General features: G+C 34.3%; 1 protein-coding gene across 1 annotated transcript; it reads left to right on the top strand.

Annotated features, from left to right (window-relative positions):
• Positions 1-1,360: 1,360 nt before the first annotated feature.
• Positions 1,361-3,280, top strand: LOC140827440 (5-OH-xanthotoxin synthase-like; the record flags this gene model as incomplete). Its single annotated transcript, XM_073190111.1, has 2 exons — positions 1,361-2,248; positions 2,417-3,280. Coding segments are annotated over 2 exons (1,494 nt in total), but the record flags the coding sequence as incomplete, so codon positions are not given.
• Positions 3,281-18,110: the final 14,830 nt, after the last annotated feature.

An 18,110-nucleotide genomic window follows, 5' to 3' on the forward strand; every position in this document is an offset into this window, starting at 1 on the left:
TATTACTGCATTACGGTTTCTGTATTAAAATGATGTTCGAAAACTGGGAGTTATTCCCGCCCCTGCTTACTGAGTGACAATCATATCACTCACCCACCAAACCCATCTCAGATAAGAGTACTGAAGAAATGTTAGAAGAAGAGAAGCAGATCCAGTTCTGGGGCTGGTGATGAAGACTGTTGTTCTCAGTTTATGTTTATTTTTATTCCGCTGCATCTGTTAAGATACTGTAATATTTGGTTTTACATTTCCGCTGTAAAACATCAGTATTCGAGTTGTAACAGACAATTGATTGATTTCGTATTATGAATAAAAGACTGGTTTCTGAGATTCTGTACTTCTGAGGCTTGTTGTTTTCGAATGTAATATTTGAGAGCAACGCCGGTGTCAACCAACCCCCGTCCCGGGGCGTGACACATTAAATCAGCCGTTACAACTCATCTCAATAATAATAGTCAAATGCTCATTAAATCGGTTGTTACAAGTCGTCTTAATTATGGTGGTCTTCACAATGATACTTCACCCCCTGCTAAATCCTCATAATTAAATATGTGATGCATTGAATTTTTCCTCGAAACATTTCGCTGGGGCATCTCCAAGCACCAAAACTTCCGATTATTCCACTGAGCGTGATCAAGGAGCAACTGGAAAGTTTTTGTCATCTAGGTACAACTACGAAATGATTGTCTTGCCATAATTCAATTTCGAGTAGATGATTTTGTAAGAAAAAATGACACATGTTAAAAGAAGTATCGTGTAGGAATTGGCGACGGCCATTGGCTACATATTTTGACAAACGTTCTCAACTTTAGAAACTTGAGATATGTACACATTTCTTCTTCTGAATCTCGGCTCCCGATACACTCATCAATGGTATGAAAAAACACCTATAAATAGAGCGATTGAGGTCCCTAAGCAGACACACCTCATAAAAAAATATACACCATCTATCGAGAGGGTGGAGTGCTTAGAAGGCTTCAACCGAGAGGAAAAACAGAGAAATCTAAAATTTTCAATGGCCAGAGGTAACACTCGATTTAAACTTCCGCATATTATATCATGTTTATATATACGTGAAAATATGATTTTTGAGAAAAATATCTAACAAATTTGGCCATCAATTTAACATAGATTCTGCACGGACGAATCCAATGTATTTTCTCAAGTTGTCTAAATTTTATATGAAAAAAATATTTTAAAAAAAATCGATGTGCCAAAATATAGACTATTTTATCTGAAAATAATTTAGTCCCTTCATTTTATCCTTTTCATTTATTTTTAAAATTGTTTAAATCTCAATTTCATGGTTTAAGGAGTTTGTTTAGCTAGGCTTCTACGTCTGATTCTCTTCTGCACTTGAAAATGGAAATCATTGTTCCGCTCTTCCTACTCTTACTTTTCCCAGTTGTTTTCATTTTCCTCAATCAATGGCACGAAACTACTACGAAGCGAACCCGTTGGCCCTCGTGGACTCCCTTTAATCGGAAATTTGCACCAGTTCGACAGCCTAAATCCTCATCTGTTCTTGTATAATCTTTCCAAGAAACATGGCCCCCTTATTTCCTTGAAGCTTGGACGTGTACCAGCGGTAGTCATTTCTTCGGCAAAAATAGCCAAAGAAGTATTCACAACCAACGATATTGTGACTTCTAATAGACCAAATAGAACAGGTGCGCAGAAGCTATCGTATGATGGCCATGATATCGCCTTCTCGGCTTATAGCGACTGCTGGAGAGAGATGAGAAAACTTGTTGTTACTCGTCTCTTTAGTGTTAATCAAGTAAATTCATCCAGCCTGATCCGTAGGGACGAGGTTTTCCACATGATTGAGGATGTATCCAAGAAAGCAGATGAAGTTGAGCATATCAACTTAAGCGAAACATTAATAAATATGTCGAGCAGCATTATTTGTCGAACTGCCTTTGGGAAATCTTATAGGGAGAGTTCGACTGTTAAACGAGCCGTCGATGAGGTCGCACACGAAGCTGTGGTGATATTGAGCGGTTTCTTTTGGGCTGATTACTTTCCTTTGTTTGGTTGGATAGATAAAGTTTCGGGGATGATCTCTCGACTTGAGAAATGCTTCGAGATTTCGGACTCGTTCTACCAAGAACTTATCGACGAGCACATGAGTTCGAATAGGCCACAGGCGATGGAAGGTGACATTCTTGATACACTGATCAAGATGAAAGAAGAGAATACAAGTTCGATGGATATAAGCTGTAACCGTATCAAGGCAATTCTCATGGTAAGCATCGGTGAAGTACATATATGTTAAATATAAACCATATTTACCCGAAAGAGTTGCACCATTTGCACTCGAGAAACACGATAAATATAATCCGTTTAATTTACGCCTATATATCTAGCTACTTGACAAGTTTTAAGGTGAATATTCATTCACACTTCATTGCAGAACATCTTTCTCGGTGGAACCGACTCAAGTTCGGCTTCGATAACTTGGGCAATGACGGCTCTTATGAAGGCGCCTGAAGCGATGCGACGAGTTCAACAAGAAATCAGGAGCATAGTAGGAAAGAAACCCCTTTTAGACGAAGATGACATCCAAAAATTTCCATACTTTAAAGCAGTGATTAAGGAGGTTTTGAGACTTTATCCGCCCATTCCACTTGTGCCAAGAGAAACAACAGAAAGGTGTTTTATTGATGGGTATGAAATTCAACCTAAAACTTCCGTTTATGTTAATATTTGGGCTATTGGTAGAGATCCCGAATACTGGGAAAACCCGAATGAGTTCTTGCCAGATCGATTCTTGAATAACACAATCGACTATAAAGGGCGAGATTTCGGGTTGATTTCATTTGGATCAGGCAGAAGGAGCTGCCCAGGGATGTACTTAGCTGTTGCAGTAACGGAGCTGGCACTAGCAAACCTTCTTTATGCATTTGACTGGGAATTACCAGATGGAATGACCGAGGAAGATGTCAACACCGATTCATTCCCTGGACTGGTGATGCATAAGAAAATCCCTCTTTGTCTCATTCGCAAGAGATATATATAATTATGAGATAATTGCATAAACCGTCGTGTAAAATATCGAGATAGTTGAAAACTCTACGTTTGTTTCTTGTGTTTTAAAATTTATATAATTATTAATATAAGTTTGGAATGAAGCATTTGTTATGAATGCATAAATTTGTGGTGTATAAAGAGAGCGTATTGGATAACTCGTAGGTAGTCTACTTTGAGCAACCACAGAATATTGTCCCACATTATTTTCCATCAAGTATTTTTATATAAAATCGTTTATTTCATTGTACGTCTCTTGATCCCAGGCTAGACTTGGCAACGGCCCTTTTAATTTTTATTTTTTAAAAAAAAATTTGTTAATAAACATTTAAAAAATATAAATTAACAAAAGAAATTTGAAACAAAAAAAAAAAAAAAAAAAAAAACATATATCTCAATAAGAAAATATTCTTTCCAAAAGTCTTCATTGAATCAAACCACAATCAGGACTTCTAAAATATAGTATTATAAATAATTTATCATTATAACTACCTTTTGACCTTTGCAGTCACAGAAAATGTCCTATGTTTTGTTCATTTTTGCTGGGTTTCATCTTGCCCAATCACTCGTATTTTCTCTCGTTATTGTTCTAGATGTTTAACTATGTCAGTAGAAGATTTGATTCTCACACATAAATACTTTGTTTGCACAACAGCAAAGAAATTCTTTCGACCCCGCCGATTACATATGTGAAAGCCCGAAAATACTTCTTGCTTGAAAATTTGCGGAAAATTAAAAAATTTATTTTTAAAAAGAACTTAAATGGCCTCATTCATAAAATCACTGGTGAATCAAGTTCAATGTTTCAAAATACTGCAGCGGAAGAAAATATAGTTGCCAACAATAACAATTTAAAAATGTCCAACGACTGATAAAATAGTTGTTTGCGGAATAAAATGACAACTGCTGCTCTGAGGTCCTCGGGTGCCACTACTGCCGACCCAAGCTGGCTCACTGGTCCCCGCCCTCGGCCCTGACCTCATCAGTACCTACAACAATCAAGTCTAGTGAGCCTAAAGACTCAGCATGCATATATCGCAGGTAACGAGTAGAATCTGAGTAAAAATATGCATGGGATAAAATATCATGTCATGAGGCATACTGAAAATAATCTGTACTCATGCTGAAAATAAACTGATCTGAGCAATTATAATACGTGCATAACTGAACTGATAATCACAGTAAAAATATTTGCTCCTTGGAGCCTGTACTGAAATAACTGATAAAATTTTCTGTTGAGATTATGTTTTACGCCTGTGGCAACTGCACTAAGCTGAACTGATCGGTAACTGACTACCGGGGAGCCTGAAACTGAGCTGGCGGTCACTGAAGACCCGATGGTACCAACCTGAACTGAGCGGTCACTGGTGACCTGATGGTACCAACCTGAACTGAGCGGTCACTGGCGACCGTATAAATAATATCACTCCCACATAGTGAATGAACCACAAGCCATATCGCATAAATCTCAAAAATAATCATTTTCTGTTTTCATGCACGTATTACATAACATAATTAAATATGAACAACTTCGATTTTCTTGCATTAAAATCATGTACTTGCGATATTTAAAAATATCTATATGACTTGATTGAAGAGCAAAAGAAGATATAAACATGCCTTGGTTTGTTTTAACTGAAAACAAACAAAATAACGACGCGGCGCGGCGGAGACGGAGTGTTCTTCACTTCCTCACTTAATTCCTTTAAATTAAGCATGCACCATAATTATTATAATAGCATAAAAATCGTAAACGTGATGCATGAACATTTAAAAATATTATGATTCGTGCTCAGGGCGTTGCTAGGACTAAAATCTCACCCCGGGTGCAAAATGACCATTTTGCCCCTGGAAACCCAAAAATTACCATTTTACCCCTGGACCTTTAAAATTGACCCGAAGTTTACCAAATTCCTTAAAACATCCCAAAACATATTTAAAATATTCCTAGACGTAAATTCGAGCCAAAAGTCGCAGCTTATTTAATTCGTTTTAAAATTCGGACCAGAGTCTCGGTTTTAACCCGAATCGACTCGAAACTTTACCAAAATTTTCCCAACTTTTTACCATACTATAAAAACATCTAAAAGGTTCTAAAAACCTCAAAACCAGACATTTAGACACTTGAATAACAGGCCAACAAGCTGCTGTAGTTTTCGTGGCTCCTACCTCCAACACCCTAGTGCCCACTTCCCATTATTGCACTCCAGCATACAACCCAATCGATCCAGCTCTTGACTCAATTCTCCTAGACCACCCTAGTACTGTACTGAACCCAAAGGAAGCACGGATACTCCCCCATGCACGAAGCACAGCCCACCCGATCGGAATTCACCTCAACCGCATTCCCGACAAATCTTCTACCCTATGCTTGATCGGCTTCATGGCTTGTCCCAGCCATGGCCGAGCCTTCCTGGGCCGTGGCTCAGACCCACCAGGGTCTGATCCAAGGCTCAGTTCGGCCCTTGCACCGCTGGACCAAGTCACACCACCGGTCCTCCCACCTACAAGCCAAAATCCCAAGAAAACTCACTCGGCCCTTTCTCTACTCACCAAAGCTTCATCTCCAGCCTATATGCTCTTTCTTTTCTTGGTGAAAACAACCCCTTAACACAAGGTACAGCCGTCCCTTTGCAATAATTCAGAGAAAACATGAGTAGTGAACAAATGATGCATGTATTTGAACAAAAATCGAAAAGCTTCCTTGTACATGGCTGGATCGGAATTTACACACACACAAAAAAAACACAACAGCATGTATATGACATAAATGATGCAGAAATAAGGGTACATTGCGTGCCTTATGGTGTTTTGGTGATCAAAAACGAGGGGGGTGAAGCTCCTTTAGCAAGACAAGAGGCCACCGACGGTTTTTTGTTGGAGAATGGTGCTGAAACCGAGAGGGGAGGCAGCTGGGGTAGGGTGTCGGCTGATGGGATCTTTAGGTTTAGGTTAATGACACTTAGGTGCTAATTATATAAAAAAACTATAAGTTAATGGGCCTAGTTTGTTTAATTTAAATATTAAAAAGATGATTAAGCCCTATCAACTCAAAAGTAGGCCCATTAAGCTCGAACCCACTCCCGAAAAGTATATCGAGTTGAAAAGATTTTAAAAATATTAGCCGAACCATTAAAAGTTCTCTGATTCGATAAAATTTGCGTACCGTTAAAAATAAAGTCTCGCGGGTAAAAATACCCTAATAGAATCCTATTTTAGAAAAATACACTTAAAATGCTCTAAATTAATTTATAAAAATAATTCGTGAAATAAAATAAATTTCCTGAAAATTCTCTGGTCTCCGATCCTCGATCGAGCGTGAAATGCCACTTAAAAATCTTAATGCACGAACTTTTGAAATGTAATGAAATAAACATGCTAGAATACCACTTCTTAAATAAATCTTTATTAATTATCTCAAAACTCCATCTCCGGACCGGCCTCACTTATTTAACTGAAAAAGTAACAATTAAACTACTGCGTAAAATAAATAAATTCAAAGAAAAGAATTTAAATACTCAAGCAATTAAATTACTAGGAATTATGCATGGTTTATACGCAGTCCAAATTACGGGTTCTACAACATATGCTCCGTATAAATCATAAGTTTGTCATGCCTAACATTATTTAAAAAATGTTAAGAGTGATTTCCCTAAAAGAAAATATTTTTTTTAAATGCAAACTATTTAGCATTTAAGTATGTTCTAAAACATTTACTTTGCAAACCCAAAATACTAAAAACTCAATTAGCCAATTTTTTACAATTCAAGCATACCGGGTTTTACGCGTGTTTTAAAACATAAAGGGGCTTGACTTATTAACCTCTTGATTTTGATCAGGGATTACATGCAACTTGGATATATATAAATCTATATAAGAAAATCCCTCTTTGTCTCATGGCCGGCCTAGAGGTATATACGATCTATATGTATCTCAAAAAATGTGGATAAAAGGCATATTTTTCAACTGTACATCGAAAAAATTAACTTTCTATACACATTTTTATGTGTATATAATGAAACAAAATATATCATATTTTATTTCATTTTAAAAAGACATTTTATTTTATTTTATAAGTGTGGATCGTGGACTTTATTTTTCAATTGTGAAAAGATAAAAATGTCCTCCTTATCAATACAAATCCAAAAGAATAAAATATAATTCCTATATTAATTTTATGAAATAATTCATCTTTATACTACATTTAAATATTTTATCATTTTCATTTCTCTCTACATGTTTTTTTCTAATTTTAATGCAATTTCTAATTAAGTAATAAGTTATAGTATCACACGAAGATATATGAAAAAATTTAACTCTATATGCAACAATAGAATAACATGATAAATATAGAATTATATGATAATATGAAGTTCAATACTAATATATTTTATGAGTTTTTTAATATTGTTTTTTAATTAAGAATTGAAAGTAAAGAGTTTAATAAATATTTAGGAGAATTTATATCAACAATTATGAATGTTAATATATTAATACTCTCATAAAGTATGAATCTTTTAGAAGAATACCGAGAGTCTAGCTATAATAAGGAATTTAAAAATTTTAGTAGCACTTTTTTTAAAAAAAAAAAATTATATATATGACAAATTCATAAATTCAATACACACAAGTTGGCAGTAATTGAAACATATATTAAGAATGTTTAGAATTTAGATATTAAGGGTGTAAAGTCTAGAAATTTGAACGACGTAACTTGACTGCATACAAATCTAGGGTTTTATTAAAATTTTATTTAATTATTTTTAAATGTTTGTTTATGATATGAAAATGTGTTTTATTTCACGATACTAGATTATATTATTTGGGCTTTTAGCAGTATTTTACACTCGAAAGAGGAACAAAAATCGGGGACACTTAAGAAAAAAATTTTATTAAATAATTATTTAATATATGATGTATTTAATGAGAATTCTCATAAATTAGTATTTTAAGATATTTTTAGACGTTGAGCCATATTTTAAACAAGTATTCATTTTTTATCGAAATGGAGGACTTTTTGAGAGTTCGGGTTATTTTTAAAAAATCTACGTAAATGAAATATTTTGCGATAGTGTCATTGCGCCTATTGGACTTGTTTTAATGGGCTTTTGGGTCTAGACCACTATACCTTAATATTTTGAACATAGTTTCATTATCCTATTATATGTCTATCATTTTTCACTCCAAAACCCTAGCCATCCCCTCACCCCTCTCTCAAGAACAGCAGCAATTTTTGTGTGTTTTTGCAAGAAATTTTCGGTAGGAGCCTTGCCGCGTCCCTCCGGTATTCGTCCCTCGCTGTGTTAGTTGAAATTTTCGATCATTTCAACACCAACGCACGCCCTAAACCTTTGTTTTCTTATCGATTACACCATAGTATGTATTTTTTATTGAATTTGCATGGTATATTAAAGATCTAATGACTTCCATACGTTTGAATACAAGTACATGAAAAAAAAATCGGTTTTCTTAAATTGTGGCTCGCGTTTTTTTATGTCTTGAAAGGAGCTACCTGGATAAAGGGTTTTGGGACTCAAACCACGTCTGGTAGGTGGTCTTCGAAGGTTAAGGTCAGGGCTGGATCGAGCTTTGTGTTGAGTACGATAGGACCTTCATGTTTTGGACATAGGGGGCTCGATCAAGTGATGGTTCGAGGCGGCTGTGCGCGGGCTTGATCCAAGCCGTGGTTCAGACATTGGAGAGTCTGATTCGCGGTCCTGGGAGATTGGTGCTAGGCTGGCTCTAAGGGCTAGGGGCAAGCCGTGATGATTAGGTGTGAGGATGAGGAACCAATACCCACGCCTTTTCGTAGACCAAGCAAACACAATTTTCGAGGACGAAACTTCGCATAAGAAAATAGGGATGTAAAACCCAAGGTTTTTTAATTCGTTATAATATTTTTTTGTAATTAATTGTGCTAGAATTATTCATTCTTTGGGTATCTATTTAAGATTTTGAAAGTTTACCTAAAGCTGTGTGGATAATTTTATCACGTGCGATATTAATGGAGCTTGAAATTTAAGGAAATATTGTGCATATATTTTGAAATTGTGATAAATAAATAGACCATGATTTAAGAAATTTAAATAAGGAGTTTTTGGATATAAGGTAAATTTTAAGATATAAATTCAAAGTTAGAAAAATTATATCAGATAAAGATCTAAGATTTGATATGATATTAAGCTATCTGGATAAAGATAAAGCAGGAGGATAATATTATCCCTAAATTTCGAAATCTTGGAGTATTTAAATTAGGATTTTCTAAATTATGGAGATAGGAAAAAGTCTACACGATAAAAAAAATGCAGGCATGGAAAAATTTAAAAGTTTGCCTACCCGAATTTTAGGAAAAATCGAAAGTCCTATTTTGGGGAAAATTACCATTAATTTGAAAATTACGAAGGGAAATTTTTGGGATATTAAGAGCAAGGATTTAATTGTACTTGAAAATAAAAGATTTACCGAATATTGGAAATTAGACACAAAATTCGAAATTTAGCAGGCTTGACAGTTGTATAATTTTCCAAAATATATCCAAGAGATGGATATAGATTTCGAATTTATCCAAGTATCATGGATAAAGAAAGATAATTATCATAGAATTAAAGTTTGATTCAAAAGTTCAAATGTGAGGATAATGCACGATCAGGATAGCAGTCAACCTCTATAAATAGGAGAGCCATGACATTCGAAAATCACACCTCAGAATTCATTCAATATTTTCGAATTCTCTCTAGTTCTCCCTAGGAAATTTTCGAGACTTTGCTCTCTTAGTGTGCTGAGTATCGAAGCGCTGCTGCAGTCTAGATCCGGAGTAGGGATTTGAAAATTCCAGTGCAGGAACCACCCTTTCACGTTGTTTTAAGGTAACTGGGCTTATTTTAAAGATTTAAATTCCGGTTATATGCATTTTCGTTTTTGAAAATTCGGTCGAGTGCAAATTTTTCTTCTACAACCTTCTGGTTACGATAGTTGCATGATGTATGTGTTGGCACTGTGAGGATTCAACTGGATATGGGTGGGAGTCCCATTATGCATTATATGTTCATGGCCCTTGCACGGTGGGATTATAACTGTTATACGACCTCGCCCCCTTAGAGGAGTAAAAATTTGGGACTGATATCAGTACAACCATAGAAAGTAGAGGAATCTTAGTGCCTGATCAATTGTATGCATTTGGTATGAGTCATGTTATGCATGATATGTGTTTCGAATTTTTATGTATTTCGTTATGTTGTGCTCGAACGGCCTCACTTCCTGAGTGACGACCATATCACCCACCCATTACTCTCATCTCCCTAGATAAATCCGAAGAACATGTTGAAGAGGAAGAGTCGGACCAGTTTTGGTGCTGATGATTCACGAGAATTTAGTTTCGAATTTTTATTTACGTTGTAAAATGCTTCCGCATTATTATTTCTTTTTCGGTTGTAAAGACAATGTTGTTTTTCTGAAAATTATGGAATAAACTAGTTTCGGTTTATATTGTGCTACGAGACTTGTTGTTTTTCAATTATCTGGTAGCAAATCAACGTCGGTGTCGACCCTGTGTTCAAGACGTGACAACCGATGAGTCATGTGTCACATTAGTTGTCTGAGAAGAAAATGCTTAAAAGTAAAAAAAAAAATTTGGCACACGCTTTCCTCTTCTTCTATATAGAAAGTAAAAAAATTCATGGAAAATGGGAAAAAATTTCTATGTAAATTTTAGGAAAGAGCAATTATTATTATTTTTATATTAAAAAGAAAGAAAAACATAGGAGGGAGGTAATGGCACATACCAGAAGTTAAGTGAAGTCCGTGTTGCCTGAATAACCAAAGTTGACCGAAACCGTGTTTAAGTCATAGAATTCATCTTCGTAATTTGTATTCAGACCAAAATATTGCTCCAATTTTTGTTCAACTTCGTCTTCAAAGTGAAAAAAATATGCCCCGTAGGCTTGGAGCAAAGATGTCTATCGGGTTAACAATGTCCTATGAAATTAGGGCCATTTTTTCGGTATTTATGATAAAATATTTGACAAAAATGAAGGATGCATTATGCCTCTATTTATAGCATAATCAAGTTACTAACATTTAATATTTTATTATGATGTCTTGTAAAAAAATGTATAATGTTATATACAAAAAATAACAGGCCGGCGTTACATGGAACATTCCATGTAACTTCAATCATAGCTCTTTTTTTTTTGTGCTTGCTATTTCTGGAGCCATCAGCTTGTATACATTTTTTTTTTAGAGCTCGTAACATAAGAAGCCAAAGTTAAGTGTGTTTTATTTGAGGCAATTATGGGATGGGTGACCCCTGAGAAGTTTCATATGGTGTGTGTGAGTGATGATATAAACATACTGAAAATACTCATCTAATGGTACAATGAGGATAGTCGTCGAATCTGGGACTTTACATATTTTGTCTGAAACCACTAAATCCATCGATTATGATTTAATTGGCACCAATTCTCTCCTACTTGGAATATATATGATCATATTCGTCTAATTAAAAAATCAGAAAATTAAAGCAAAACGACCCTCAATAATTCAAAATAAAAGGGACAAATTTTGTCTTTTCCTTTTATTTTGTTTATATATATTTTAATGAGTGCAATATAATATTTATTCTTCTCACATAAACTACATAATAGAGCATGTATATCAAATAAGAAATATTCAGTGGATTTAGTGGTTTCGAGCAAAATAAAGACAAAAAAAAACGAGTTAGTGAGTGAAAACTAAAATTTGACAAGATACAACACTAAAATCCAAAATAGGCTGACTTATCAGATTGCACTTTTTCTTGCTTATCTAATAAATAGAGTCTATACAATAATTAAAATTAAATTACACGTAGTATGAAATTAATACTTTAAATTCTTTTTGAATAATAAAGATTTCAAATAACCAACATAATTAGGTTGTAGCAAACTACAATGATTGGCCTGAGGGATTCAATCTTTCAAAAATAAAAAATATATTATACAGAATTTATATATCACGTGGAAAGGAAAATTCTCATTTAAAATTTGATGTTGACATCACACATATTATATTGATTTTGTTCAATCTCATTTTTTTTGTGCGTGCTCTGTCCGGAGCCATCAGCCTGTATACCTCATATGAAAGGATTTTATATATATTTTTAATAATACTACAGATTTTTATTTCTATATTTTGCCGAAAAAAATAGAGTGAATTATACATCATATGAAAGGATTTATCTTGTACAAAGTCTAATTATTGGTCTCAGGCATTTAAAATTCGATGATTACATTATATAATTCGATGATTACATCACTTGTTAATTATATATATATATATCATTTAAAATTCGATGATTACGTCACTCGTTAGCTATATTGCACATTTAAAATTCGATGATTACATCACTCGTTAGTTATATTGGAGGAGTTATATATATATACATATATATATATATATATATATGGGTTTTAGTCTTGTAATTTATCAAATTTTGATTTTTTTATAATAACTTGTAATTTTTTTCAAAAACAATACTTTTGTAGTGAAATATGTGACGCTCGGGGCCGAAAAGGACGAAGGTGATCGTCGATGTCATGAGGTTGTACGGAAAATGAGCGGCTCCTGAAACTTATATGCAAAGGAATCACGAATTAACCGATCAGAATGAGAGGGATTCTAAAAATGTTCATGTATGAGACTGTATAGTTGAGAATTAAAGTTATATATAATCAATAGATATGTCAGACTTATAAGCAATTTTCCTTGCTTATCTAATAAATAGACTCCATACAATAATTAAAATTAAAATTTGTTAGAATTAAAGGTTTCAGAGTTTGACAAATAAATTATCGAAGCTTGCAGAACTGATCAGCTAAACTGAAACCATACAACTGAAGTAATTCAAACTGAAGCTATCTAAACTGAAGTCATCCAAACTTCAGATTAATGAGTAAAATGATCGGATGCAATCGAACTGAACAAAGCTAACTGAATATGATAAGACAACTGAACTATCACTTAGAACTGAACAGGACGCCTTAAATCAGTTCAACTAATCAGTCGAATTGTCAGTTTGACATGTCATCAGTTAAACCAGTTTTGAACCGACAAATCATACTAAGCAAACTGCAGCTAACAGAAGGAGCGCCGCACAGCAGACTGCAACATCGTACTATTGTCAGAAGAATGTTGACATACCTAGAAATGACGAATCAACGTATGTATTAATTAATGCATTCAATATTACCGTTGGAAGCAAAACCTATAAATAGTTGAGGAGTTTAGTGATAAGATGATTGATTTTTGAATTGAGAATTCTTGAAAGATAGAACAAGTGAAAGATCAGTCATACAAGATCAGTTACGATATTTACAAAAATCCCTGACTTCATAGATATATTCATAGCATTCAGGCTATCATTTGAGAAAATCACTAGCACTCCACATTGAAATATTCGATCTTTTGAGATCAGTTGTGCTACGAAAGATAATCAGTTTTTGTACTGATAAGTTGTAAGAAACTAAGAGTTTCAGTTTGGCAGTGTTTAAGTGCAAACTGAAGTGGATAATTACAGTTCCTGTAATCAATCAAAGTCTTTTAGTGAAAATATATCTTTGTTATAGAAAGGGTGACATAAGAGCGTTTGAAGTCTCCGAACATCCGTAAAAATCTTTGTGTTCAGCATTCATTTATTCTTTGAGTACTCAATCTATCAATTAGTTTATTTATGCACTTCAAACTAGTTAACTGAATGATATCGACAACAAGATTATTGAATTCAGTTTATCACTAAACTGATTCATATTTTGAAAAGAGTCAAAAATCTTTAAGTGTTTATTCAACCTCCCTTCTAATCACTTTGACCCATCAAACCAATCCTAACAATGGGTATCAAAGCAGCTTCAATCTTGTTTTTGAATACTTTCTGATACATTCTGTCTATACACCTGATCATCATGTCTTCATTCAACAAAATTCCTATGTTCTCAAAGAGGAATTTGATAACTTGAAAATCAGAATGCAGGCTCATTTAGCTGCACAAGATGACGATATGCGGTATGTTATAACTGACGGAGTTATTAAGATCATGAAAGATAACACAGCTATTGCTATAACTTATGGAGCACCTCACCGCATTGAAAAACCACGAGGAATAGACAATTGAATACAAGAGAAAAATAAACTTGGATAATGTGGTAAAGAATATTCTAATTAAAAAATTGACAAAATTACTTTCAGCAAATCAAGACGTGCAAAACAGCCAAAAAAATTTGGGAAAACCAGATTCAGTTGTGCGAGGGCAACAAGCAAACAATAGAAAACAAAATCTCAGTCGCAGTACAAAAGTTTGATAATATCAAGATGAAGACTGGATAATCAATGAATGAGTTTGACGAACGAGTTAGCAGTATTATCAATGAACTGAATGCACTAAGGAATGTGTATTCAAATAAAGAAATTGCACTAAAAGTTGTTCGTGGTTTTCCCAAAGAATGAGATGTGAAAACAATGGCAATGAGAGAATCCAAATATCTCAACAAAGTGGAATTACACAATCTATTTGGAGATATCAAGGCAAGCAAATTTGAACTACAGACGAGAGAGGGAAAACCATCAACTCCACCAGTTACACTGCTCTCATCGTCTTGAAACTTGAACCAACTGGTCCAGCTGAAAAATCTGTAGAGCAACTGAGCAATGATGCTATGTCATTGTTCATCAAGAAGTTTGAAAGATTTATGAGAAAGAACAAGGGATCCTTGCAAAGACACTCTCACAAGAATATATCCAAGGAGGAACCAAATGCTTGCAACAACTGTGGCAAAACTGGACATTACATTGTTGATTGTCCTAAGCCAAAGAAGGATAGTCGACGTTCATCTGAAAAAGAAAAGAAATCATTTGAGCGGAGAAAAAAAGCTAAGGAAGATAAGTTATCATTCAAATTAGCAGAAGAAAGCGAGTCCAAATAGGCAGAAATTGATAGTGATGAATCAGAATCTGAGAGCTCGAGCAGCTTAATGATGGCTAATGATACAGTACTGGAATCAAGTAGTGAGCAGGTATTTGATTTCAGTTCAACTGATTTTACACGGGAAGAACTCATTTCCACACTACACAATATGGTTAATGAGTATCACAAACTTGCTCTCTCATTTGAGAATGCCAAAGCAAATCGAACTGATCCCCAAGACAATAAAACTAAGACTGATGAATCAGTTGAACTGTTGAGTCTAAAAAGGGATATTGCTGAGTAAAACTGAAATGAATGAGAACCAATCTTTGATTCAGCATCTGAAACTTGAGAATTCAAGACAAATTGATCTTATTCAAGTTTGGAATAAATCATCAGTCACATTGACTGAAATGCAAGATATAAAAAAATCAGTTACGTACGAAACTGATTTAGGCTTTAATAGTCAAGATGAATCTTCAACCAGTGATACCAAGCCATAACTGAACATGTGCAAAGGGAAGTATATTCACTTTGTAAAATCAGTTATGTTACATGACAATCAGAGCCAAGTAAACCAGTTGAACAAAAGATTGACAATAAGAACAAGGCTGAGAGATATGGAATCAGATAGTCATTCAAATTCAAATGATTCACGAAGCTGGTCACCTAAACAATTCAGCTATGAAAATCAGAACTCTATGAATGTTTATTATAATCATAAGCCTGTTCAGAAAAGATATCTGATAAACAACGAGGTGAACAAGGTTAAAATGCATATTGTTTCATCTGCACACAACACATCAATCACACACAAACCGAGAAAAACTATCTAAAACACAACAACTGGAAAGTCAGTTAGACTGATCCAAGTCTTGGTTCCTAAATGTCTAATCAGTTTAGGACCCAAATAGATGTGGGTAGCAAAATTATTCATTGTGTGTGACTGCAGGTGACAGTTACATCAACTAAAGACTCAATCAGGTACCTAGAAAGCGGATACTCAAGTCACATGACAGGGGATGCTTGTTTGTTATCCCAACTGGTCAAATATTCTGGTCCAAAAATCAGTTTTGGAGATAACTCGAAAGTTAGAACCGTGGGTAAGGGTAAGCTTATCTGTGATAACATTATTATTGATGATGTTCTACTCATTGACAATTTAAAATATAATCTATTAGCATTTGTCAGTTATATGATAATAATTTCTCTGTTCAGTTCAACAAACACACCTGCACAGTCAAGAATTCAACTGATAATATCATCATGATAGGAAATCGGTGTGGCAACACTTATAAAATAAGTTGGATTGATCAACCTAATGAACCAGTTTGTCTTGTATCTTCTAATTCTTCCAAGAACTGGTTATGGCACAAAAGGTTAACAACTTGAATTTCAAATCCATCGCTCATCTGAGTAGTCATGATCTTGTAACTGATCTGCCTAAAATTGAATTTCCAAAAGACAAAATATGTTCAGCATGTCAGTTTGGTAAACAAGTAAGATCTTCTTTTAAAAACAAGGGGAGTAGATCTTCCTCCCGATGCTTAGAACTATTGAACATGAATTTGTTTGGTCTTATATCAGTCATAAGTTTAGGGGTAATGAAATAAACCCTAGTGATTGTCGATGAATTTTCAAGATTTACTTGGGTTATTTTTCACAAATCAAAAGATCAAACTGCTACACAACTGATTAAACTTTTCAAAAAACTTTTCAATGAAAAATCAGTTGGGATTAACAGAATAAGGTCTGATCGAGAGACTGAATTTGTCAATCAAAACCTTTGTCTATTTTTAGAAAATTATGGAATCAAGCATGAGTTCTCAGCTGCAAGAACATCTCAGCAAAATGGTGTAGATGAACAAAGGAATCGAACTTTTAAAGAAGCAGCTAGAACAATGCTTGTTGATTCCTGTATATCTCAAAGATTTTGGGCAAAAGAAGTAAATGCTGCATGTTATACTCAGAACAGATCAATGATTAATAAAAATCATTTGAAAACGCCATATGAGATCTGACATGAAAAGAAAAGTGTGGTATCTTATTTCAAAATATTTGGTTGCAGATGTTTTATTCATATAATGGCAAAAATAATTTAATAGCATTTGACGCTAAATCAAATGAAGAAATTTTCCTTGGATATTCATCAGTTAGCAAGGCTTACAGAGTTTTCAATAAGCGTAGTTTAAATGTAGAATAAACAGTTCATGTTGTATTTCATGAATCGGTTCTAACTGATAAGCCAACTGATCCATTTGAGCTGGCTGATCGCTTAATAGAGATTAGCTTGGAGAATGATAGTGAAGAAGAGGTTCACATCAACCGAAACATCCTTCAAACACCTGAACCAGAGGTGGTGGATCAAACAGTTGAACATGAAACTATTCCTAACAATCAGTTTGTGGAAGAACACGACGATATTCAAATGCAAACTGAAACTGTTGCAACTGAAACTGAATGAAATGTTCGGTTACAAACTGAGACAGTTACGAAAAAAGATCCAACCAGTTCCGACTACAGATGGAGTAAATCACATCAACAAGACTTGATGGTAGGTAATTCATCTGATCCGGTAAGAACTGGAAATCAAATGTTTAATTTATTTGTATACTCTGCATTTGTTTCTCAATTTGAACCTAAGATAACTAATGAAGCTCTAGCTGATCCAAACTGGATATATGTTAGGCAAGAGGAGGTAAAGCAGTTTATCCATAACAATGTATGAACTTTAGTTCCAATACCACTTTCAAATTCAATTATAGGTACAAAATGGGTGTACAAAAACAAACTGAACGAAGATGGTTCACTTGTGCGCAACAAAGCCGAGTTGGTTGCACGAGGATACAGATAAGAGAAAGAATCAATTATGACGAAACTTATGCACCAGTTGCTCAAATGGAAGCAATAAGAATATTCTTAGCATATTCCTCTTTCAAGAACTTCAAAGTATACCAAATGTATGTCAAAAGCGTATTTCTCAATGGTCAGTTACAGGAAGAAGTTTATGTTGAACAACCACCAATTTTGTAAATCATTTATTTCCTGATCATGTTTATCATCTCAACAAAGCATTATATGGTCTCAAACAAGCTCCCCGAACTTGGTATGAAACATTATCAAAATTCTTAATTGATCATTGTAGGAC

This window comes from Primulina eburnea, chromosome 3 (assembly GCF_022965805.1).
Source record: "Primulina eburnea isolate SZY01 chromosome 3, ASM2296580v1, whole genome shotgun sequence".
In the NCBI taxonomy this organism is placed as follows: domain Eukaryota; kingdom Viridiplantae; phylum Streptophyta; class Magnoliopsida; order Lamiales; family Gesneriaceae; genus Primulina; species Primulina eburnea.